Raw genomic sequence first — 26,041 nt, forward strand, 5'->3', positions numbered from 1 at the left:
AAGGTACTGTTCGGAAGCACTTGTCAGATGAATGGAAAGATCTATGCTTTTTCTCACATTGTGTAATCATCATTGGCTCTGTACACCACGCAAAGCAAGTAAGGTACTGCATCTTTGTTTTTTGGCTCTTTATTAGATTAACAAAAAAATTAGAAAGCACTCACTGGTGATGAGTGAGGCAATCAAAAAATGATAATTTTTTTCTGAATAGAAAAAGAAAAATTTTCCTGGATTGCTTTGTAGCGCAAAAAACAACCATTGAATCAAAAAAGGCAGACAAAAGAAAACACCTGAATCAGAATTTCCCCATTATTCAGTGCAGCGCTCCTCTTTAGTTAAAGTTAATGAGCAATAAACAGTTATGTTTATTTAGTGTGTTTTTTATTATAAGTGTGTTTTAATTGACTTCTTTAGTGTACTATATTTTCAACCACAATCTGACAAAAAAAGTTAAGTAAAACTTAATATTGGGGCTGGAACGGATGATTGCATTTGCATTCATTTTAATGTGAACCGTTACCTCAATTTCCGAATACTTCAGATTACAAACGAGGTCACAAAACTAATTAAATTCAGAAGCCAAGGTTTCCCTGTATTTCGACAATTCAGAACTACATAATTCTCTATTTTAAAGGGTCTTTAACATTTAGCTGTTTGGTGGAAGGTTGGCAATATTCATCACACTTTGAAATGAATGTAAATATTGTTAAGGATGGGAGCTTTTTTTGTTTACTTGTTTCTTATGTGGCGGAACAGTGGATGACTGGTTAGAGCATCAGTCTCACAGTTCTGAGGACCGGGGTTCAATCCCCGACCCCTACTGTGTGGCGTTTCCATGTTCTCCCCGTGCCTGCGTGGGTTTTCTCCAGGCACTCCGGTTTCCTCCCACATCCCAAAAACATGCACATTCATTGAAAACTCTAAATTGTCCGTAGGTGTGAATGTGTGTGCGAATGGTTGTTTGTTTGTATGTGCCCTGCGATTGGCTGGCAACCAGTTCAGGGTGTACCCCGCCTCCTGCCCGATGATAGCTGGGATAGGCTCCAGCAAGCCCGCGAGCCTAGTGAGGAGAAGCGGCTCGGAAAATGGATGGATGGATATTTCCTATGTTACTCAAGGTCCTGATAGGAGAAAAATGTTACTGACATTTAAAAATAAATGTACGTCTGACACACTCTAATTTACTCATTTGCCCTTTTATATTAGTTCAATATGTATATGTATATTTTGGATTTAAAGTAATAAGTAATAAGTAAAAATAATGTTATAAGGCTGTGTACCAAGACAGCAGCATCACACATTGGCTTTGAGAACTGTGAACTCCCTTTGGAATGGACCTTTTACCAGCTGTGGAGAGGCACACTTTACTGTGTCCTGTTTAGTTTTTTTTCCATTTGACAAAAAGCAGATTCTATGGAATACAAGGTTTTTACATAGATGCCGAGTGGATTACTGTTACTAAACTGATCAACACGAAGTAAAAAACGAAAAAGAAAAAAAAAAAAAAAAAAAGAATTTTAAGCAGGGTACCGTATTTTCACGACCATAAGGCGCACTGTATTAAAAGACGCAGTCTCAGTCACGGGGTCTATTTCTATATTTAACACACACACAAGGTGCACCGTATTATTGGGCACAGGCATGGTAAAACATACGCTAGCTTAAAACATACGGTAGCATGCCTGCAAACTAAAACATCCGCTAGCATGCATGCTAGCGTATGTTTTTAAAAAGGCAGCGGGAGCAAAATTTAGTTCGGTTGTACTTTATTGAACTATTTAATGTAAACAGTGAGTTCAGTTGTACTTTATTGAAGTATTTAACAATGTACTCACATGATTTTTGGATCAATCCGCATCCACAAATCCATCAAAGTCCTCACTTTCTGTACCCGAAATGAACAGCTGGGCAAGTTCTCCATCAAACATGCTGGGTTCCCTCTCGTCATTGTCGGAGTCAGTCTCGTTGCCGGGGACTGTTCAGCAATGATGCCGGCTTTCGCGAAAGCTCGGACAACAGAAAGCAGATACCATAGTCCAGGCATCCACAATGCATTCACATATGGTGGCATAACTCGCCCGGTGATAGATAGATAGATAGCGCCATTTCATAAAACGAAAGCACCAAGATGGACCTCCTTGAAAATGTTCAATTTTCATTTCTTCTGCAAGCGTTATTGCCCTCAGTCGAATGGTGACTGTAGAGACGCTTCTCCGGCTGTTTCCGCGGAAACTCAGCTTCGTCTTCTTGACTTTGCGACGCTCGTTTTCCTGATTCCTCCACTTAAGAACCACGGATTCGTTGATCTTGAATTCTCTCGCGGCTGCTCGATTCCAATGTTCCTCCGCGTAACTGATAACTTGCAGTTTAAACTGTGCTTCGTAAGAGTCTCTTTGTAGGTGCCATTTTCAGGGGTCCTTAGCCAAACCGATGTTTTGCACAATGCACATACCGGCGCTATATCTCGACTGGGGGCGTGCCTTTAGCGTCCTCTTTCACGCGCACCCTTCCCCCTTTAACGTCCGCATGTTGTCCTCAGTCACGTCCGCCTTTCCTCTATATAAGCAGCGTGTTGGCAGGAAATGCTCCCAGTCAGTCAAGCGGAGCGCTCATCAAAGTCACACAACATTTAGTGATTTTGGAACTCGGTGCACACATAAGGCGTGCCGTGCCGCATTATAAGGCGCCCTGTCCATTTTGGAGAAAATTTTTAAGTGCGCCTTATGGTCGTGAAAATACGTTAGTCAGCTTTGGCGTACACAAAAGACACGTCCCGGAGTGTGGACTCACTGTAAGAGACTGCCCAAAGAGGAATCGTCTTTCCACACGCGTGTCATTGGGCAGCTTGAACACTATTTTGACACTTTCTGGATCATCTGCAAGCGGCTCTGGCGGGAGACATTCTGACTTCCTCTCCTTTTCTTCTTCCAGTGTCTGGCGTCACAAAATTAAAACGAGTGCAATATGACCAGACTTCTTCATATAGCAGATGGGCTAATGAGTCGTGACGTGCGGCAAGACTCACTCGTCGTCTCCTCTCCTCGGCTAGAGCGCACTGCAGGACCTTCTCTTCCTCTAGCCTCCGTTGCTCCTCCTCCTCTCGCTTCTTTCGGTCCTTCTCCTGGTCGGCACGGAGAGAGGCCTGGTACGCCTCATCCTGTTGCTGTCTTAGCACTTGGGTCTGACTTCTCTCCTCCCTGAAAACACAATATTCATTTAGAGTAAATCACTGCTATTTTGTGGTTAATCTTTCTCGCCCCCGGCAAATCCTGAGTTTTAAGCATTTATTTCAGCCCCCCCCCCCCCTAGTATCCAGGCCAGTTTAAGAGTTGCACGCCTTTCGTTGTAGTACTAGGTATAGGGATGTTTCATGACTACATTTAACGATAGCTTAGCACCAGTTTAGCACGGCTTAGCCGTCTTCTCCTCATTTCGTGATAACGATACTTGTCACAATTGTATCATATTCACCGCCATGGAGGCAATGATTAGTGACTTATTCAGGAGCGGTGTGTTAGTCACACTAGCTAATCCACCTGCGGGTTTCAAGGTTTTTGTTTTGTTTTGTTTTTTTATAAACACGGCGGAAAATGCAATGACATCATCCATAAACGTTAACAAGATTGGTTGGAGTCCAAACCTTTTGTTAGTCCCTTGCTGCGGTACCTACAGGCCAAGCACGTGATAGCCTCTTAAACATAGCATAAAACTCATGTCATTTCGTCGTCTGCGGAACATTTTCAACTTCCCTATCATACGGTGAACACATGGCAACTACCTGGCCAAACCGGAACACCTGGCATCTCCGCACATAGGAGAAAGAATATACAGTGGGTACGGAAAGTGTTCAGAACCCCTTAAAATTTTCACTCTTTTTTTTGTATTGCGGCCATTTGCTAAAATAATTTAAGTTAATTTTCCCCCCTCAATAATGTACACACAGCACCCTATATTGACAGAAAAAAAAAAAAAGGAATTGTTGAAATTTTTGCAGATTTATTTAAAAAAAGACTGAAAACTGAAGTATCACAGAGCCGTAAGTCTTCAGACCCTTTGCTCAGTATTTAGTAGCACCCTTTCGAGCTAATATTTGCAAAATATGTGGCTGTAAACAAGGTTTGTCCGCAAAAAGCAGCAGACAAAACAGGTCAATTAAATGTAAACAATAAAATAAAAAAAACAAAGGCTTTACTTTTATTTGATCATTTGTTGGAGTCAGAGGGGAATATTTTTATACCGTGGGCTACTAACCCTCGTCCCCTGGGAAAAGCATGTAATTTTAAGCATTACCACAACCATACCCATTTTAAAATATTTGCATAAGTGTACCACCTCACTATAAAATAATCACACACTATTTTGCAATTTACTAGCAAAAAAAAACCCAAAACAATATCTATTTAAAATTATAGTACCAAACAAAACTGATAAATCATTACTACTGCAATTATTGCAGTTTAATTTATTTTTATTTTATTATTTCTCTCTCTCATGCAGGAGGAGGAGATTGCAGTGTGGTGGGGGGGGGGGGGGGGGGGGGGCGACTTTCAACCATTAAAACATGCACTCGTGCAAATGGGATATGATGAAATTTTTAATGGCACAAGCTGGGAAAAAGGTTGGATATGCATCGCAGTCTCGAGCCCTATATGGTTTCTCTACAACGCAGATTTTCACCTATTGTGGGTGCATCTGGAACCTAAACCACATGATAAACAGGTGTTCAAAGTAAATTTGAATATATACTGACGACAATCTGGCTGGCAAAGGATGTCATATTGTCTTGTCATATTATTCTGTGTTCGGTCCGATTCAAGACAGCACATGCTTTTGAATGTTGGGCTTTCCTGCACAGCAGCGTGTCCTATGCTATGTTCAGACCGACGACAGTTACTCGCATGAGTTTGATTGTGAGAGTTATTTATAAACACTGAACGCACATTTGGCTTCACGCAACATTTGCGCTACATTGATGTGCTCCTCCCACCTCGGTCCTCTTCAGCGCGTCATCGGCGATCTCACGTCTGATGACGGTGCCCTGTGAGTGGCTACAAGTATAACGTGCCTACCGGCTGGTTCCGTTGATTTATTTTTTTCCTCTTCCTAGTTCTACATGCCTTTCCAGCCCCACCGCTACACGACTTTCGCGGCTGGCGACGGTACACTGTGAGAGGCCACCAGCTGGACTGTGACTCACCATTCTCCAAGCTGATTGACTGTCGCACCGCGATTTGTGGCTTGAAGTTCAAATTTCCTAACCCGAGCGAATGGGCGAAGAAGCAATTTTGTTTCTTGCATGCACCACTCCCATTGTGTCAAACACGTCATATACGCCGTCCGGCCATTCACGCCTTTGACTTTATATGTAATCACGTCGTGTGAATAGTTAAATATGCATCCGTTCTGTACACAGCATTAGAATTGAACTATTCTCAGTACCGTTCAAGGCGCTCAGACATCAGATATGTTTGGTTGGCCTCCATGATGAAGGTGAGCTGATTGACAAAGTCCTCGGGCTGGATGAGACCCTCCAGGCGGCCGACTACTGTCATCTTGCGGTCCTTCAGCATGATCATGGCCAGGAATGGATAAGTGTTCTCTCGCAACGCTTGGGACACTAAATAGGATGGACAAGAGCATTTATCATCATTGCTGCTAATATCTGTTGTGACTTTTGCCATTCAGCTCCTCTTTTGAAAACAGAAAGTTCTGCAAAAAGTACTGAAATATTGAAAAGTTGGAGATGTCTTTTACAGAGTTTAGTGAGGGTCCAATTAAGGTCATCTGTTAAGATAATAATTCATTTTAAATTCATCCTGCTATTTCAATAAAAAGCCCCTTATTTGAGTAGTGTACTGTATTTACTACTGACCACTAGGGCTGCACGATACATTGTTTTAGCATCATCATCACGATGTCCATGCGCAACAGCCAAAACGCAGGGCCCTGCGATGTTGGTGTGCTGTATTGTTCAGGCCTTCCACACTGCACTCTCTCAGTGTGAAAGGTCCCCGAATCAAAGTGCAATGCCGATGGCGACGTGGGTGTGGCCATCCCATATTTGGAAGTGCTGACGTAGGAGCCAACCAGGGAGGAAACAGAAGTAGACCCCACCCCGGCAAGATGTTGCTGTATTTTTCATAAAGCCCTGGCATTGCTCATTTTAAGGACGAGGAGGAGCACAACGAGGACAAAGAGGAAGAGGAGACGAGCTGCAGAAAAAAAAAAGGATATGGGTTTATCCCATTGTAATAGCTCGTCGGAAACTCAGAGAATTTAGGCTTGTTTGTGAACTACAATTTTACAATTTCAGGCGAATCAGAGATTTTGGAACAAAGAAAAACCACATGTATTCGAGCTTCCTCCATTTCCCCCTTGCCGTTTACAGTACAAGTCCGCCAAAATAGCACTCAGAAATCACTCTGCGAGCTTCTCTCCCATTGGAGGAGCTTTTTGACGTCACCGCGTTAATGCTCCAGAACAGAACATTTTTTTTATCCGATGACACAACACTGACCGTCAGACATCCTCTGCATTGACGCGACACTCGGCGTCGCGTCAAAACACGCTGACACCCCCTCGGCACACACACAATGAATGGGAAAGTCGAGGGCGTCAGACGCCTTCCCAAGTGCAGCGTGAAAAGGCCTTTATGCAGTGAATCAACTGTAATATTAATAAATGACCAGCAGAGGGACGTGGTTGGACATGCTAATAAGATTAGCACATACAACCCCATTTCCAATGAAGATGGGATGTTGTGTTAAACATAAATAAAAACAGAAGACAATGGTTTGCAAATCATGTTCAACCTATATTTAATTGAACACACTACAAAGACAAGATATTTAATGTCCAAACTAATTAACTTTATTGTTTTTAGCAAATAATCATTAACTTTGAATTTTATGGCTGTAACAAGTTCCAAAAAAGCTGAGACAGGAGGCAAAAAAGACTGAGAAAGTTGAGGAATGATCATCAAACACCAGTTTGGAACATCCCACAGGTGAACAGGCTAATTGGGAACAGGTGGGTGCCATGATTGGGTATAAAAGGAGCTTCCCTGAATTGCTCAGTCATTCACAAGCAAAAATGGGGCGAGGCTTACATCTTTGTGAACAAGTGTGTGAGAAAATAAACAGTTTAAGTACAATGTTCCTCAAAGTACAATTGCAAGGAATTGAGGGATTTCATCATCTACAGTCCATAATATCATCAAAAGGTTCAAAGAATCTGGAGAAATCACTACGTGTAAGCGGCAAGGCTGAAAACCAACACTGAATGCCCGTGACCTTCGATCCCTCAAGCGGCACTGCATCAAAAACCGACATCAATGTGTAAAGGATATGTGGATATCACCACATGGGCTCATGAACACTTCAGAAAACCAATCTCAGTAAATACAGTTCGGCACTACATCCGTAAGTGCAAATTGAAACTCTACTATGCAAAGCAAAAGCCATTTATCAACAACACCCAGAAACCCCGCCGGCTTCTCTGGGCCCGAGTTCATCTAAGATGGCCTGATGCAAAGTGGAAAAGTGTTCTGCGGTCCGACGCGTCTACATTTCAAATTGTTTTTGGAAATTGTGGACATCGTGTCCTCTGGGCCAAAGAGGAAAAGAACCATCCGGACTGTTATGGACGCAAAGTTCAAAAGCCAGCATCTGTGACGGTATGGTGCAGTGTTAGTGCCAATGGCATGGGTAACTTACACATCTGTGAAGGCACCATTAATGCTGAAAGGCAGATACAGGTTTTGGAGAAACATATCCTGCCATCCAAGCAACGTATTTTTCATGGACGCCCCTGCTTATTTCAGCAAGACAATGCCACACCACCTTCTGCACGTTGCAACGGCGTGGCTTCGTTGTAAAAGAGTGCGGGTACGAGACTGGCCTGTCTGCAGTCCAGAGCTGTCTCCCATTGAAAATGTGTGGCGTATTATAAAGCATAAAATACGACAACGGAGACCGCGGACTGTTGAACAGCTGAAGCTGTACATCAAGCAAGAATGGGAAAGAATTCCACCTACGAAGCTTCAACAATTAGCACCCTCAGTTCCCAAACGTTTATTGAATGTTGTTAAAAGAAAAGGTGATGTAAAACAGTGGTAAACATGACCCTGTCTCAGCTTTTTTGGAACGTGTTGCAGCCATGAAACTAAGTTAATGATTATTTGCTAAAAACAATACAGTTTATCAATTTGAACATTAAATATCATGTCTCTGTAGTGTATTCAATTAAATATAGGTTTAACATGATTTGCAAATCATTGTATGCTGTTTTTATTTATGTTTAACAACTTCATTGGAATTGGGGTTGTATGTTACAGTGTATAAACACCAATTCCAATGAAGTTGGGACATTGTATAAAACTTATAAACAGAATACAATGATTTGCAAGTTCTTTTCAACCTATATTCAATTGGATACACTACAAGGACAAGCTAGTTAATGTTCAAAGTGATGAATGTTGATCAGGTTTTTTTTAAAAAACATTTTGGCAAATATTTTCTCGTTTTGAGTTTGATGCTTGCAGCGTGTTTCCAGAAAGCTGGGACAGGGGGAACAAAAGACTAAAAGGGTTGAGGAATGAACTCACAACTGTTTGGAACATTCCACAGGTGAAAAGGTTAATTGGAAACAGGTAAGTGTCATGATTGGGTATAAAAGGTGCATCCCCAAAAGGCTGTTGTTCACAAGCAAGGATGGGACGAGGTTCACCATTTTGTGAACTACGTGAGCAAATAGTCCAACAGTTTAAGATCAACGATTGTCATTTTTCACTTGCAATGTTTTTCCCCTCCAATATCACACGACCCTACTGACCACCAAACATTAAAGATCCCATATTTTGGCTATTTAGACGTCCATAGAGTGACTCTCTAATAGGGACTTCTTTTAAACGTGTCACTTTCATTTAAAAAAACACCTTGTTTTTTTTTTTAAATGAAAGTGACATCATCAATTAAAAGCACTCATGTGATGATTTTCATTTAAAAAAAACACCTTGGTTTTTTAAAATGAAAATGCATCATGACTCAGTGTCCAGAAAAGGCCCCTCTGACAGCTAGTTCCGTCTGACACAGTTTTGTATCCCCTTTCCTCTGATTGGTTGCCTCCGTGTAGAAGACCCACTTGTGTGACCACACGTTTGTTATGTTGACAGCGCTGGCTCAGGAGCGGAAAGGGAAGGTGGAGATCTTCGCTAGTGACATAGATAAGCTCGAGAAATTCAAATGACCTGATTTTAGGCCTCTCGGCAGAAAACGTCTGGAAATCAGCAATGTGTAGACAATTTTAATTCATATTTCACGTTTACTGAGACACCATCAAGACAATATTACATCCCAAATACTAGAGAAAGTTGGTTTGGCAAAATATGTCCCCTTTAAGACCACTTGCACAACAATGTCCAATACAAGATTATTGAATATTCTGTCTTTACAAAGTTAATCATGTTACATTCTGATTGACACAGAAAGACATTTAACTATATTCAATTATTTATTTGTAGTATTTGTTGTATTTAGTGGTGGAGAACTGTAACTGCATCATACTGAGACACATTTTGCTTTGTTCAATGAGAGTCAAAAATATAAGGAAAACAGCAAAAACAACAAGACTTTTGCACACATGTAAGCTTGACATTGTGCCCAACTGAAAAAAATACACCAATATTATTGCCCTGAATGCTGAGTCAAATAGGAACCAGTCTGCTTACCTCGGTAGCCCTCAGGCTTGCTTGTTGAGCATGCCCAGAACAGCATTCGGGTGTTGACAAAGGTTACCACCTCTTCTGTACATAATGTGGACCTACAGAGAATAATAAATGTGCAGCACAAAATTAACCTCTTCTTTAAAAAAAATTTAAAAACAGTTCATATTCTTATAGGACATCTGGAAACAGCAGAAAGCTAACAAGCACATGACTAACACAAGGGTCAACATCATGTTCTTTAAAAGGGAGTCTAACAAAGTGGGATAAAAATAAAAAAACATACCGGCAAAACTCATCAGTGTCTTGATGATCGTCTCCATGAAGGTACACTAAAAGGTAGCGGAGCTCCCGTTTGGCATCATTTAATGCCTGTCAACATGTGTGAGAGAACTTACTGTAAAATATAGTTGGGACACTAAACAACTTGATTCTGAGACAGATGTTGGTGAAAAAATGATCAAGTACATATAAAAGTATAGATTTTACCTCTTAGAAAGTTTTTTTTTTCATAGCCTCAAATTATGCTGGCCCCAAATAAAACAAATCAGATATGACAGTAAACCTATATAAGCTAACAGTAAATAGATGGCTATTTTTAGCCATCTATTTATGCATTCATTGTTCTGAACTCCTGAGATGCATACTGCTTCGTGAAGTAATGCTATAATGGAGGTTTTTGTGAACGTAGTTCAACTTCCCATATGCCTAGATTAGACTACAGGATTTTCACCCCGATATTGGCCCAATTAGCTATCGCAGCCAATTTCCTTGATCAGGCCAGACATATTTTGTTGGGAACGACAAAATTTCTTGTAGTGTGACATAATCCACGACCAACGATTTTGCCCTACAATTTGACCCTACGACGCCAAAAAGAAAAGTCTAGCATGTTTGATTTTTGGGACATCTCCCGAGTAGTGACAACTCTCCAACAGCGATGTCGACCAATAGGATTGCATATTGTGACCGGCGCATCGCTTCCTGTGTTTGTCGTGGTCAACATACTTGCACGCCGTTGTTAACATACTTGCACGCCGTTGTTAACATTTATTCATGCGCACAAACCAATGTTTACCAAAGCTTTAGAGCATGATTCGACAGAACGCCAGCTTGTTAACGTATAACCGTTAATACTAGCACTAGCTTTCAAATTTGTAGTCTGATCCAGGCAATACCTGACTCAACTGCTCCAAGATCCAATTCATCAAAAATCTGTTCCACACAATTGTCAGAATTCTTAATGACCAATTTATCAATTAGTATGCCTATTCCTCGTGAGAAGAAGCGCAACAGTTAACTGATTAATCAACAACTAATCGATTATCAAGTTAATCGACTATTTTGTTCAACTTGAAATTTCTGCCTCTCAAATGTAAATATTCTTTTATTTCTGTAGTCCTCCATCCAAGTAGACTGATTATGTTAGTGTTTGATCAGAATAAGACATTTGCAATCATCTACTTTTACTTTAGAAACCGATCCGCATTTTTACCAATTTTATGACGTTACGGACCAAACCAGTAACTGAATCATAATGATTTTATGTTTGTGCATTTTCTGCAGTGTCAATTACAAATATTGTCCTGTTTTTTAATAATGGGATGGCAGTTAAAAAAAAAAAGTTTTATATGCAATTCATCGAAAAAAGAGAATCAATTGCTAAAATAATCATTGGTTGCAGCCCTATTCATGAGTGGCAATTAATTCTTACAAACCTTATCACGATAAAGGAAATCTCTAAACTCACCTGGCTGTATGTTCCCTGGTAAAAAACAGGATGTGAGCGACCATACTTCTCCTCAAAACTGTGAATAAAGGAAACAACATCCCCAACAGGGTCTGTAACACGACCACGTGGGTCCGGCCTCACAAACCGCAGGGCAAACCTGGAAGACAAATATTGTGCCCAACTGTGAAGCTCATGTTTCCACAAGCACTTGGTGCTTGTCAATCTGTTATTCATCTTACCTGAATATGTCCAGAAGTGTGTAATAAGTAAATCTGAAAGGTAGCATTATCAAATAATAACTCCATCCTAGCAAGCCCTGAAATACAAAGCCAATTAAATCAATGGATGGACAAGCACCAAAATACAAAACTTTAACATAAAAATTGGAAATCTTATCAGACAAGAATGCATCAGTAGAATATTCCTGGGTCGGGCTATATAGACATCTTAAAAGTAGACTATGAATTCATTTAAATTCACTTATCCTCTTTAGGGTCTCGGTTTAGGGTTAGCCTATCCCAGCTGACTTTAGAGTCTTCAATTAACCTAACATGCATGTTTTGGAATGTGGGAGGAAGCCCAAGTACCAGAGAAAACCCACACAAACATGGGAGAACACAAAAACTCCAGAGAGGAAGGCATGAGCCGAGAGTCGAACCCCAAACGTCAGAACGGTGAGGCCTATGGGCAAACCACTCATCCACCTGCAAATTTTTATTTACTTATTTTTTCCCCAGGTGACTTAATAAAAAACCTGATATTTTACAGTCAAAATGCACAATGGATAAAGAATTACAGAACACTGGTTGTAACACTGGTTGAAAATCACTCAGTTTTGGGTTGTTCTGTACTGCTGAGTCATTGAGAAGTACAGCTTTCATTACCAAAGTAGCTGCTATTATTATTATTATTATTATTATAGCCCAGAGTTTGACAAATTAAGCAAAATGCCCATAAAGATTTGATTGTATTTTCACTTGTGGAAGAAGCCACCAGACACACTTAGTACATTTTTGAGATCTCTCCCCTAAACGAACTGCCAAGTCATTGGTAGAGAAATTTGGCGTGGGGAGGTTATTACCTACGTTAAATTATTGTGATGTCACAATTTAACAAAATTTAGAATGGCTCACTCACAGGCACATTTTTGGAAATAGGCAGCTTACAAAATATTTACTGTGTGGTTTAATTTCACACTTGATGGGTGGGCAAGCACTCCTGAGACCCAACTCTTTGTATACAATTGAAATGTAAATTTTCCAATGAAATACAGCAGACCTACCCTGGGTTGCGGCCTGGAGACAATATAACTATATACTCTGTGGTCTGCTGTGTTGACCTGTAATGGTCTAGGCGGTGGAGGGTTGAACACACTGGGCACTCCTTCCTGCTCATTGAGCCTGTCTTGTACTGCAGCCTGAAAGGCAAACATTAAAATTAATCATGACAACCGATCGGACCAGCAGAAACTCCCAACAACACGTAGGACTACGTTGAAGCGACACTCAACTGGTACACATATATACACACACACACACACACACACACACACACACAGAGGTTTGCCTAGCCCTGGAATAAAGGGTCGAAAGCAGGTGTCTCCAACAAGTTGCTCGCAAGCTACCAGTAGTTTATCAGGCCATTTACAGTAGCTCCCCAAGGATTCAAAATTACAATAGCACACATTTGGTTCATCACTTGGTAAAACCAATCTCAGTTCCCATCCATTCAAAATCACACGTGTCCCCACCCACTCCCGAGATTTTACAATATTTGTCAGCAGGCTGTCAATCAAACATTTGTGCTGTAGTGCTTGCTGTCTGCCAATGGAGCGGGTTGGTAGGAGGGAGCAGGCCAAAGTACTTTTTGACTCTGTTGACCAGGTAGCAGGATGTTAGCCAGCTAGAACAACACCAATGGCAGCAGAAGGATATAGTCACACCATCCATTTTCCGTACCGCTTATCCTCACTTGGGTCGCGGGTGTGCTGGAGGGTCTCCCAGTTGATTATGGGCGAAAGGCGGGGTACACCCTGAACTGGTCCCCAGCCCATCTCAGGGCACATACACAGACAACCATTCGCACTCACATTCGCACCAACAGGCAATTTAGAGTTTTCAATTACCCTACCATGCATGTTTTTGAGATGTGGGAGGAAACCGGAGTACCCAGAGAAAACCCACACAGGCACGGGGAGACCATGCAAACTCCACACAGGCGAGGCCGAATTTGAACCCGGGACCTCAGAACTATGACGTCGATGTGCCACCATCGTCATGCCAGTGGGAGGCAAAATTTACACAAAGACTAGGAAACAAGCTTTGGTTTCACTAAAGTGAGTGCTAAGAGTGTACGTGTCTGATCTGAGTGACACGAGTCTGGCAGTCAGTAAAAAAATGCAACGTCGAAAGGCATTTCAGCATAGTCCCACCAATTTCTCCTGGGACTTTGCCGCAGGAAACAACTCTATGAAGAGAAGGCAAACTACCCCCCCCCCCAAAAAGAGTTTATTTTTAATCAACCTGACGAAGAAGGCCAGCGCATTAACAGAAGCATCATTTTAAGTGACACACATCCTGAGCCAAGCACAAAAAGACCTTCACTGGTGGCGGGATCCTTTAAGAGTTATGAACCCTGTGACAGGATTATCATTCCAGGGAATCCAGGAGAGTAAATATTTAAATCTTCTGTCCACTATTGCCGACGTTGAGCTTGGCGGTGTGTGTGTGTCCGTGCGTGTGTTTTTGGCGGATGCGGTGAGGCAGCTGGAATTGGACATCAACGTAATTGACATTTGATTTTGTGATATACTATTGGTAAATTTTAGTTATTTTACACAATATGAGTACTGTATCATCCATCTATCTATCTGTAAAGTTGGAGACCCCTGGTCTAAAGGGTATGTAACCTTTGGGTAATCTTAAAAACAATTCTCAGGATGGTGCAATGCATTTCTACACCATGCAAAACTATAGCCACAATCATTTTGATCAACAACATTGAACATTATAATCCTGGTGAAGGATGAATGTTTGTGGAACACATAATTGTGGTAGTGTGGCTGGTCAGTATATGAAAACTTTAACAGGTTACCTCAATGTTCCAGTTATGCTGCTCTAATGTGCGTCGACATTGGTCGATTGATTCCAAGCCAGTGAGGTCCTGTCAAAAACAGAATACATGTATGAATTAAATCGATTGGTTCAGATTTCACGTTTGGGCGAATGAGCTATTAAGAGTTAACGCTACTGGTGATGTCAAATTCTAAGGAATCAAAGTTACCTGAGAAAACAAGTGCGTTTGCACAATAAACGTTAACAGAACAAAACCTAAGTCGCATGTAACAGGAAGACATAGAGAAGCTCCCCAATGAACAAGCTGTTAGCTCTCTAACTGCCCATCAAGGAAACTGCAGTAGAGTTCAGTCCAGAAAGTGGATTAAAGGATTGCGATGGGCTACTTTCATTATTAGAACAATTTTGCCAAAAACGACTTCAAAGACATCAGTGTCCTAAACTTTAGTGAGCGCTCGTTCTTCACAACAGAGCGATCAGCTGAACTATTTGAAACAAGGAGTCAGCTAAGTAATGACACCAGCGCCGAAATCTACTGAAGCCAAATACAAAATAATGTTTAGGGAAACCGGCACCTTACGTCGGTGGCTCCAAAAAGACAGCCGATCGTCTGAGATTCCAATCAATTCACTTTTAAGACTGCTAACTTGAGGAGATGCAAGCTAATGCTAGCCTTGGTTCTAACGTTAGCTCTGAAGTTAACCACTATCGAAGTTGACTGTGTAAAAGAAGCTTCAAACACTGACACTTCGGCTAAACGGTGCCAATTCGCGGCCGCCGAAGCCACCCCATCGAAACGAACTGGTGTCGGGTCGTGTATTACAGCCAGTTTACCTGAAATTGGAGGAGTTTTTCGGTCTGCGCCTGCGATAATTCGGGGTCCTCTGGCGCCGCCATCTTAGCTCACCAATCACCTAGCAAGACTCGGCAACGTCAAAGCGGGGATTCGACGAGCTCGGCGAGCGAGCTGCTGACACTTAGCGGCCTGGAAGACGTGATGCTCCCAAAAGCCAATCCAACACAAAAAGGAAAATACACCGATTTTTTTTTTTGCAGTCATTGTATTTTAGGTTGTGACATAAGGAATTGAAAATGGGCTACACTGACTGAGTTTTACTTTAATATTTAATTAGTCGTTTATTCGGAAGATTCACAACGACTAACGACCATTAGTAAAAAAATACATCAGCTTGTTGGCCGCTAGTCAACCGCGACATACACACACAGTTCCTCATATTAAAGAGTTCGTCGAATTTTTACTTAAGTACATTTCAGTCTATATGTCTACTCATTTAAAGGAGTTGATACTCTTTTTACACTTGTACTTCTATGAACAGAGTGTGAGTACTTTTGCCACCTCTGCCATCCACCCATTTCCTACGGCTTTTCTCACCTTTTTTAACCGCATGCAGTCTTACATGTGGCTGGAAGAAGATACAATTTCTCATTTAGGCTAAGTCCCAACATTGTATAGGCAACATTTTCAAATAGTGATTCTTGTATTGCAATGTGCACGCACTTGACCTCATCTGGGTCGCAGGTGAGCTGGAGCCTATCCCAGATGACTTTGGGACAAAAGCGCGGTACAATCTGGACTGGTCGCCAGTCAATCGCAAGGCACATGTAGACAAACAATCATTCACATACAGTACATGGAGAAGGATGCTAACTCCACACAGGAAGGCCAGAGCTGGGATTCAAACACAGAATCTCAGAACTGTAAGGCAGACGTGCAAATCACTGATTCACCATGCTGCTCAGAATGTTAATGCTATTGGGTTAAATTTAAAGATAGTGTTAAAGGCTGCATCACCAAGTACTGTTTAAACATCATATTTTCAAGTTTGTAGATGTGATACAATAAGGACATTTCTTAGGCTCCAACATGTCTGTCATTTTATATAATAGCCAGAAGAAATTTAACACACGGACTCAGCAATTTCTTAGTGTTACAACCTTCAAACTTTAATAATTTCCTTACCTTAAATGGACTTGACTATTCATTCACTACTTTGACCTGTGTGAATGTAAATGGGCAAACAAATAATATGGTAGTGTACAATTAACTAAGACATTTTATTTATTTTATTTCCTTTTTACAAACATTGCATCAACAGAGCAACACTGAAATAATCACATTCACAATAGAGCACAATGTGAAATTGAACGTCCCAATTTAATGTTGCTCCTCATTACTTTTTCCCCTCCACCATAATGATGTGGTAACCAAATTTGGTCTTTACAGGGGGGTCTGTGTAAACAGGTTTATCCATGGAAGAGATGGTCAAGTTGAAAGCAGCCTCTTGGAAAGGTCCAACCATGGATCCTCGAGTCATCCAACCCAGATCACCCTGTGCAAAACATTTACCATAAGCCAAAATGTTTTCATGAATTCAGTATTCCGTACTCTTCTGTTGTTCTCTGATCATTTCAAAACATTGCAATAATCAGTCATACTGCATATGACATAATGTGATAGATAAGTGCCTATTTTCTGCTCTGGGGACTGTTAAGATACTACCATATCCATCCATTCATTTTCTATCCCACTTGTCCTCATCACGATCACAGGTGAACCTCATCATAACTGTGAGACAAACATGCTAACCGCTATCCACTGCGCTTCGATACTACCTAATCGGGCTGCAACTATTATTAATAATCGATTAATCGGTTGATGATTTTTTTCGACTAATCGATGAATCAGATGACAAACTTTTTTTGAAAATTTTAATCCCTTTATTCAAAAACAGTACTTTATTTCAAATTGGCAGTCCAGAAAAGTGCAAAAACAGGTTGTGTTAGATGAGCACCCAAGCACTCAAAGTAATAAATTATGATTTAAAAAATAATTCAATTAGTGTTGATGTCAAATAGCTTGCCATTAGGTCATCGACCAACACACAAAAACAACGGCAAAAGTTTTTTTGTTTTTTTAAATTAAATTGCAGAAAAACAGGTAGCTGTCAGGACAATAAACAATAAAAATCACATTCTTAACATCTGACCAATATTTTTTTAAATTTGATCAAACTGCATAGTAGTTTTATATCTAAGTGCATTAGATAGCACATGTAGCACATGTTGTGGTACACTTTAAATGTGTCTCTTCCCAATTGCCCTAGTCACCCACCCCACCCCAGATCTTATGTTGTGTGACACGCATTCGTTGTACAATACGTTGAAGAGCTATACACACGCACATGCATGTCTCTTCCTTCATAGTAAATATACCAGAGGATAAGTATATAATGGGGCTACTCCATGTTTTATTATTATTATTTATTTTTTAATATTTCGAATTTTCAAATTCCCCTCCTGGAAGCAGTCACCTTATCGTGGTGGAGGGGTTTGTGTGTCCCAATGATCCTAGGAGCTAAATTGTCTTATCAATTCATTGTTGAAGCCCTACTACCTAATATACAGAAAGAAGAATTCGTACGATACTAAATTGTGAACAGAAGTGAACTTAGGCATAGTAGTGAATGCTTAGGAATGAGCAGAATCAAGGGTGCATGTCGTGCTCTTCTTACTCCTTGTCTTGCTTTGTCTTCACTGTATTGTGATGCGACTTCGCTGAAACGAACTCCCGCCTTCAGTTTCTCCATTGCCTCCATGCATTTCCCATGTTTTTCGCAGAGGATGTGGCGAACCTAGGGACAATGTACACGTGAGTAGATGGATCGAGAAAAGAAACAGTGAATGAGGTAGCCACCTTTACAGCAGTGCCTCCTTTCGGTGCCTTCTCCTTCTTCTCAGTTTCTGCACTTCCTGACGCTCCTACTGAGCACAAGATTCAGCAATGTGGAGTCGGTCAGGACAATATATAATACAAATAATAATAATAATAATGATGATGATTGAAATCGACAATAACGCTGCAATAATAACTTCTATTGAGCAACCCACGTACTTTACTATAATAGATAGATGAGTGCAGTTGCAAGCTACGTCACAATGCAAGTCGTGATTTGAGACAATATAACAAATCTTAAGCAAAAATGCACAACTAAGAGAGCACGAACCTTTCGTACCCTTGCCTCCCTTGCCCTTTGGTGGCATTTTAAGTAAATGTTTACTGAAATTTTAGCACACTTTTAGCACACACTCACGCTTCTTGTTTTGTTGTATATGCGCAGTAGACTTGTCTTCTTCTACGGGGAACATTGGTACATTTATTCCGCCATCTAGTGTAAAATGTGTTGTTGACATGCACAAAATGAGTTCTCAATTCGATTGTTCTGCCACTTTCAAATTCTCCTAAGCAGATACTTATGTAATACATAAATGATAATTATTTGTCTTTTTCCACATTATTTTCTGAAGTAAATTAGCAGTACCTATAGGTTACAATTTAATAACCATTGATATTTGGGACACAAAAAACACATGTACATTAAGTCTGGTCCCGGGGGGGGGGCATTTTGGTTTAGCATCATTCTAGAGTTTAAGTCGTTATTTTTTTTAAATCAAATAACAAATGTATTGAATTAATAAACAACCCACTTGCCTAAAGAAGCCCATAGCACACTAACAGATTCAACTTGGGAGAAGAATACAAATGGAAGGAATCCATAAACATTTATTAACAGAACACAAAGGACTCTCGTCTCAGTTTTCACAGCGCCTGGTCTCCATAGCAACTGCAACACAAAAAAAACTTCATGGCGCAGCATTCTTGTTTAGTGCAGGTCGCCTAACAGCTCTGACTTGTGTCTGGGAAAATGGAGAAGTACAAGAAGGTGATGTGTTTGGGCAGAGGAGCATCAGGAGAAGTTTTCCTGATGAGAAACGCTGAGTCAGAGAGGTTGCATGCAGTGAAGAGGATCAAACTGGAGAGCACACGGACAAACAGGGCAGTTCTTCAAGAGGCAGAGATCATTAGGAAGTTAAAGCAGCCTCACATAGTGAACTGCAGTGAGGTTTTCGTGAGCCCTGATGACGGCTTTATTTACATTGTGATGGACTACTGCGATGGCGGGACATTAGATGACAGAGTCAAAGAAAGGAAACCAAGTGAATTCTTCATGGAGAGCACGGTCATGGGATGGTTTGTGCAGGTCACCCTGGCTGTGAGTTACATACACAAAGCTAAAATACTTCACAGGGATATCAAAACTTCAAATGTGTTGCTAACTAAACAAGGAATGGTGAAGGTAGGCGACTTTGGGGTATCCAGAGTGATGTCAAGCACAGCCGACATGGCCTCCACATGTATCGGAACTCCCTGCTACCTAAGCCCGGAACTCTGCCAGGATGTGCCTTACAGCTCCGAGTGTGACATCTGGGCTCTGGGCTGCCTGCTCTATGAGCTCTGTGCTCTCACGCCTCCATTTACAGCCTCCAACCTCATCAGTCTCTTTTACAAGATCACCAAAGGAAAGTACGATCCGGTGCCTGAACTTTACTCCCAAAACATCTCCTCTTTAATCCAAAAAATGTTATGCACTGAACCGGAAAACAGACCAAGCGCTGCCAGTATTGTTGACAGTGCCTTTGTGCAAGATCACTTACGCCATATTCAATGTCATGACACACTGTATGAGGAGTGCCTTGTAGAGGAGGATGGTTCCTGTGCTGGTGGACAGTGTCATTGTGGCTGCCTTTACCCTGATGACTTTGACGAGGACGAGGAGGGAAGTTTGTCTTCTTTAGAGGAACAAAGTCAACATTCAGCTGAGCTCGCTGGTAATTTACAATGGAACACTTAGAACCTTAGGGGTGTCACACTAATTTTTTGTTTAGGGCCGCATTGTAGTTAATGATTTCCCTCAGAGGGCCGTTAGAACAGTGAAACCATATAAATGTTTACTCCCCAAATCCTATTACCATTACACAACAAATTGAGGGATAACTACTTTTGAAATCAGAAGACAAGGATAATAGTTTGTTCGAGTATTGTTTAAGTTACTGTAGAAGAAGGGTTTGGTAACATAAAAATGCAATATCTCAACATTATTGTTTATTATTATGACAATTTGGAATTTGGGTACAGATTTTAGCAAAAATCACGGAAGTTGCCGAGCATGATTTGCTTTCGCGGGCAACATAAAATAATGTGACGGGCCGCATCTGCCCCCCGGGCCTTGCGTTTGACACCTATACCTTAGAGCAGGGGTGTCAAACTAATTTCTGTCACGGGCCACATCGTAGTTATGACTTCCCTTGGAGGGCCGCTACAACTGTGAACCCACATAAATGAAAGATTACCTCATATACTGTAATTACATGCAAAACACATTGATTAATAGCCAGTTTTGAAATCAGAAGCCTATAAAAACATGTTTTTCAACTATTAAATTTCTTTTCAAAGGGGGATTGGTAACAAAACAATGCTTGCAAATTTCTCAATGGTATTACACCATAACACAATGAGCAATTTTGATTTGTTTTCGCGGGGCACATAAAATGATGTGGTGGGCCGGATCTGCCCCCCGGGCCACCAGTTTGATATCTGTACCTTAGAGCAATGGCTCTCAACCTTTTTACACCAAATACCACCTCAAAACATATTTAGCTCTCCAAGTACCAAATGCATTATACTTAAAAGTTAAAGACAACTGAACACAAGATGGTGTTTCAGATGTGATGGTTTCATTGCTAAGAAATTAACAACCTAACACACACTGAGTAGCCAACCACTAGACTGGAGGGAGCCTGCATACGCAATTGGAAAATTACCACCTTAGTAGCAGGGTTGCCAAATTGAAGGCCCCTAGTCCAGATCCAGCCTTCCACCTTATTATACATGGCCCCTATGAAAGCTTGCCACAATTTTTCCTTAACTTCTTTTCAAAACTATAGCCATAAAATTATTATTTAAAAAAAGGAATTCATGGACCCATTATGTGTTCCCACACAGAAAATACAGTATTTGGTAAGGCATAAGAAGTATAACAGACAGAGCCACACGCCTGTTTGGTAAACAAACACAGTTAACTCATTTACAAACGTAACTTCCAGCGGCGTTTAAAAAGCCTCTCCTGGCTATTCGGATCAAGCCAAAAGTAAGAACATTTATTTTGCACCATACTAATTCAAACTGTTACTGTTGCACATGTCTAAAATCCTTCGTTTCCTAAAATGAAGACAAACTATTGATGTTGTATTTTCCTAAAAAGAAACGCATTAAATATTTCAAACTAGCGATTATACATTTATACATTTATGCAATTTCACCATTATAACACACACACACACCACCCCCCAGCCCCTGAGGGTAACAATGACAGCGTTGTGGCCTGCGATGAAAACAAGTTTACAAGTTTGACATCCCTGCTTCAGAGGGTCAGACAGAATTGTCAACAATAGGAAGATGAAGAGTTGTGATTCTGGGAGAAATTTGTGGTCAAAGCCAATTGACTGATTAAGAGGTGTGACTCAAGGCTTGAATCAATAAAGCCTTAAGAGCATTCAATTCTATTGGCTTGATATTTATTTTTTGTGATTGCTTATTTTTTTTGCACTGAATGGTGGTTTTCATATTTGCATAGAATGTAGTCTTTCCACCTGTTGGAAGGGGTGATTAGGGTTTTGCTTTTTCACAATGGTCGTTTTGGCTTTTAGCTGCTGAAAAACATGTATGAGTCACTCAAAGAAGTCTCGAGTGGGCACTCGAAACTGTCTCAACAGAAATAAAAACCTCAAATCAGGGGCATTTAGCTTGGTACTGACTAAATCTGAGAAGTACAAACTTGCTACAGCCATTAATGTGGTGAATGAAATGTAAATGTGTACGAAACCACCAGTTCCTCAAAACTATAACACATTGTCATTGTAACAAGAATGTTCACCTCTGCTTGTTATTCAGATGTTGTGCAGTTAACTTAAAAGAAGTAATTCCCTGATGTACTGCTCCGTCAGGCAGCAAATTGTAGACATTAGCTGCTTCATATTTTCGAGAGTCAAAACTTCTTAAACACTCTTATTTCTAACAGCAAAAAAAAATAAATCATCCTTGGTTTTTCAGTTTCCCAAAATTATAGATTGCATGCATTCAATTATTTCCTTCATGGTTTGTCATGAAGCTACTTTGTATAAAGTATTGTAGAAATGTTTTTTTCAGTTTTCCAAAATTATTGATTGCATGCATTCCATTATTTCCTTCATAGAGTTTGTCATGAAGCCACTCTGTATAAACTTGTAAAAAATAATAATAACAGCTAAACACATATCAGGGTAAACTAATCATTGTTCTCTCTTACAGTGTTTTCACAGTGTTGTCAGGATGTTGCGGACCAAGTCGAGTATTCGGATGACTTTGAGGAAGATGAGGAAAAGGACGAGTGTGTGGATGTGGCATATGGAAATCACACTTCCTCTCTTGCACACGATGATTCCCTGGATGAGTTTCAGTTCTGTGATGCTGGAGGAATGGTCGTCACACTGAAGTCCTTGAAGGAAAATGGCTAAAAATGTACATTTAAATAGAATGTTATGTCTGGGAGAAAAATATCAATATTCTACATCATTAAAAGGACATTCATGTCAGAAGCTTTTTTCAGAACACGTGTCTGCAACGTTGTTGTCCGAACTATGGTGGAGCCAAACACACTTCACTGTATGCTGTATGCAGTTGCAGGTGTACTCAGAGCCATAAAAAAATAATTTGGGCATTGACTGGCTTTATCAAATGTTTATGTCAAGATTTGAGTTTTATTGGTTACGAGGATTAAATCCGTCTGGGTGACTAATAAATCCCATGTATGTAAATGATTTATCCTACGAGTTTCAGGACAACACAGCGAAGAAACCGCAATGAAGAAAGCACTTAGGACGAGGATAGAAGCGATCAAGTTACAGCATATGGGTAGGGCTGCAAAACTGCAAAATGTCCATAATGTTTATGTCAAATTTCCATGGGAATTTAAGATGTGGAATTTTGGAAATATTCACAATTGGAAACTTTTCATGGCAGCCATGGGAACTGAGGGTTATCTATATCCAAGCATATTTAAACATTATTTTTGTCATAAACAGAGATTCATGTAAAATGTATGTACTTGCAGGAAATCTGGCTGTTTTAGTCAGGATTATCCAAAATGCATATTTACCTAAACTATAACATATTTAAATTCCCCTATTAAGAGACAACCTTCAGTTTAAAAAAAAATCATGTTTTTTTTCTCATTTAATCCCATAAATTCTTGTTAATTTCCATACATTTCCTTAAATTCCCATGAAAGTTTACAATTTTAAAAAATCCTGGAATTTTGCAACCCTACATACGAATCAATCAATCCTTTGAATATGTTAATTTTTTGCATATAATTCCACCTCTTTTTCGCATTAATGAAATTAATGCCAATGTTTAACTGTATTTTGTTTTTAATAATAGCCAATAGGTGTTTACTATCACATTAAAAGACTAGTAAATGTCCTACGTTTGTGAAACATCTTAAATTAAAACTGAAAGTGAGTAATAAGTCATAGAATAAATGTGTTAGATATCACAGTCCACTTAGCTTGCCATAAATAATATGGATAAAAGGTCACATTGTGGGAACTGTGAAGTGAAGTGAGTGTAGTTACTGGTAACAAAGCCCACACAAATGCAGATGCGCATGGGAACCAGCCAATTAAAGCTACAGAAATATGTCATTTTACCACAAAAAATACTCAACACAATTGTATTCAGCTAGTTAATCACACACATATATAAATGGCAGCAGCTGCCCATTGGTGTATCAATGTGTGTGTGTGTGACTGTGAGGCTTTGTAAAGTTCTTCGGGCACTGTGATAGTGTAGATAAAGCGCTATATAAGTGCAGTCCATTTACCATATATATATATATATATATATATATATATATATATATATATAGTTGGAAACATCTCTGCAATAAATGTAAGCATCCGTTGGACTTTTGGGAGATTGTGAATCATAAAAATGTGACCAACTCTCATGTCTGCAATATAGTAAGATGACTTAGTTGGCTTTGTATGTACCAGTCTCAAGACTGAACATCTTAACGGAAATGTCAGATTCATGGTTTATCACGACACAATCGCTCTAGAGATTACGAAACATTCACCCGCTTGCATTACGTTTGGAAAACATGCATTTCATTTTGCATACACACCATTAATCATTCATGGTAGACACATTTTCTCTTATGGGCCTCCCTCCCACACAGTGTGTCCATGATGATTACAAATATGTTGACCATATGAGAGTTGGACAGTATAAACCCTGATTGGATTGATGGATAATGAGAGAAGGATTTTTTTTAAGACAAGAAGGATTTTTTTTAAGACAAGAAGGATTTTTTTAGACAATTTTTCATTACTTTCTTCAAAGTCAGAAGCTTACATACATTTTATTAGTATTCTGTACTATTTCCTTTGAACTGTATGATTTGGATCAAACATTTTGTATATCCTTCCACAAGCTTCTCACAATAGTTGGCTGTCCTCCTGACAGAACTGGTGTGACTGAGCCAAGTTTGTAGGCCACATTGCTCGCACATGCCTTTTCATGTCTGGCCACTCCAAAACATTGGCTTTGGTATCCTTCAGAAACTTTGTAACCAGTTTGGCAGTATGCTTTGGGTCATTGTCCATTTGGAAGACCCTTTTAAGCCCAAGCTTATATTTTCTGGCTGATGTCTTGAGATGTTGCGTCAAGATTTCCACATAATATTTTTTTCTTATGATGCCATTGTTTTTGTGAAGTACACCAGTGCCTCTTGCAGGAAGATAACCCCACAACATGATGCTGCCACCCTCGTATTTCACAGTTGGAATGGTGTTCTCAGGCTTGCAAGCGTCCCCCTTTTCCCCCCAAACATAATGTTCATTATGATCAAACAGTTCCATTTTAGTTTCGTCAGACCACAAGACATGTCTACAAAAAGTAAGGCCTTTGTCCCTGTGTGCATTTTTTGTGTTTGTTTCTTAAGGACTAATGGCTTCTTCTTTGGAGACTAGCCTTTCATCCCATGCCAGTACAGTACTGTATTTTCACGACCATAGGGCGCACAGTATTAAAAGGCCCAGTCTCACCTGCGGGGTCTATTTCTGCATTAACACATACATAAGGCGTATTATTGGGCGCAGGCATGGGAAAACACACGCTAGCTTAAAACATACGGTAGCATGCATGCACGCTAAAACAATGTTTTTAAAAAGGCAGCGGGAGCAAAACTGAGTTCGGTTGTACTTTATTGCGCCCTGTTTACACGGATGTCCAGTGGTTCGTCAAGCCTCCCGGAATGATGGCAAGCCCCGAGTTATTGCACTCAGTCGAATGGTGACTGTAGAGACGCTTCTCCCGGCTGTTCTTTGCTCATTAATCCATTGCTCGAGTTGGTCTTCTAACTTGGGCCACCTCGCCTTGATTCCGTGTTTTGTTTTTCTTTTTTTTCTGCGGAAACTCAGCTTCGTCTTCTTGACTTGGCAAAGCTTGTTTTCCTGCTTCCTCCACTTGCGAACCATGGATTAATTGATCTTGAATTCTCTCACAACTGCTCGATTCCCATGTTCCTCCACGTAACTGATAGCTTTCAGTTTAAA

At 40.4% G+C, this 26,041-nt stretch overlaps 3 protein-coding genes across 4 annotated transcripts in view; 1 reads left to right on the forward strand and 2 right to left on the reverse strand.

Moving 5' to 3' along the window:
* Positions 1-15,451, reverse strand: part of faf2 (Fas associated factor family member 2) — a 20,212-nt gene extending 4,761 nt beyond the window's left edge. The window contains exons 1-10 of the mRNA XM_061684986.1: positions 15,362-15,451; positions 14,547-14,615; positions 12,736-12,870; positions 11,693-11,769; positions 11,472-11,610; positions 10,008-10,093; positions 9,728-9,819; positions 5,440-5,617; positions 3,026-3,197; positions 2,791-2,934 (exon numbers count right to left, since the gene is read on the reverse strand). Of these exons, the coding sequence (XP_061540970.1) occupies positions 2,791-2,934; positions 3,026-3,197; positions 5,440-5,617; positions 9,728-9,819; positions 10,008-10,093; positions 11,472-11,610; positions 11,693-11,769; positions 12,736-12,870; positions 14,547-14,615; positions 15,362-15,424 (1,155 nt within the window). The 5' untranslated portion in view covers positions 15,425-15,451. The remainder of the gene's footprint in view (positions 1-2,790; positions 2,935-3,025; positions 3,198-5,439; positions 5,618-9,727; positions 9,820-10,007; positions 10,094-11,471; positions 11,611-11,692; positions 11,770-12,735; positions 12,871-14,546; positions 14,616-15,361) is intronic.
* Positions 15,452-16,584: 1,133 nt separating this feature from the next.
* pin4 (protein (peptidylprolyl cis/trans isomerase) NIMA-interacting, 4 (parvulin)) lies at positions 16,585-18,674 on the reverse strand. 2 transcript variants are annotated; one of them, XM_061684992.1, is made up of 4 exons: positions 18,553-18,674; positions 18,243-18,307; positions 18,061-18,180; positions 16,585-16,878 (listed from the first exon to the last, which is right to left on the reverse strand). In XM_061684992.1, the coding sequence occupies exons 1-4, from the start codon at positions 18,587-18,589 to the stop codon at positions 16,720-16,722; spliced, it is 381 nt and encodes a 126-aa protein (XP_061540976.1). In that variant the 5' UTR covers positions 18,590-18,674; the 3' UTR covers positions 16,585-16,719. The 2 variants fall into 2 exon arrangements, with proteins under 2 accessions (XP_061540976.1, XP_061540975.1); XM_061684991.1 differs by having other exon boundaries at positions 18,243-18,310.
* Positions 18,675-19,242: 568 nt separating this feature from the next.
* On the forward strand, positions 19,243-23,008 carry nek12 (NIMA-related kinase 12). Its single transcript, XM_061684990.1, has 2 exons — positions 19,243-20,215; positions 22,734-23,008. The coding sequence occupies exons 1-2, from the start codon at positions 19,252-19,254 to the stop codon at positions 22,937-22,939; spliced, it is 1,170 nt and encodes a 389-aa protein (XP_061540974.1). The 5' UTR covers positions 19,243-19,251; the 3' UTR covers positions 22,940-23,008.
* The last annotated feature ends 3,033 nt before the right edge of the window (positions 23,009-26,041 follow it).

Source organism: Phycodurus eques, chromosome 9, assembly GCF_024500275.1.
Source record: "Phycodurus eques isolate BA_2022a chromosome 9, UOR_Pequ_1.1, whole genome shotgun sequence".
Classification (NCBI taxonomy): domain Eukaryota; kingdom Metazoa; phylum Chordata; class Actinopteri; order Syngnathiformes; family Syngnathidae; genus Phycodurus; species Phycodurus eques.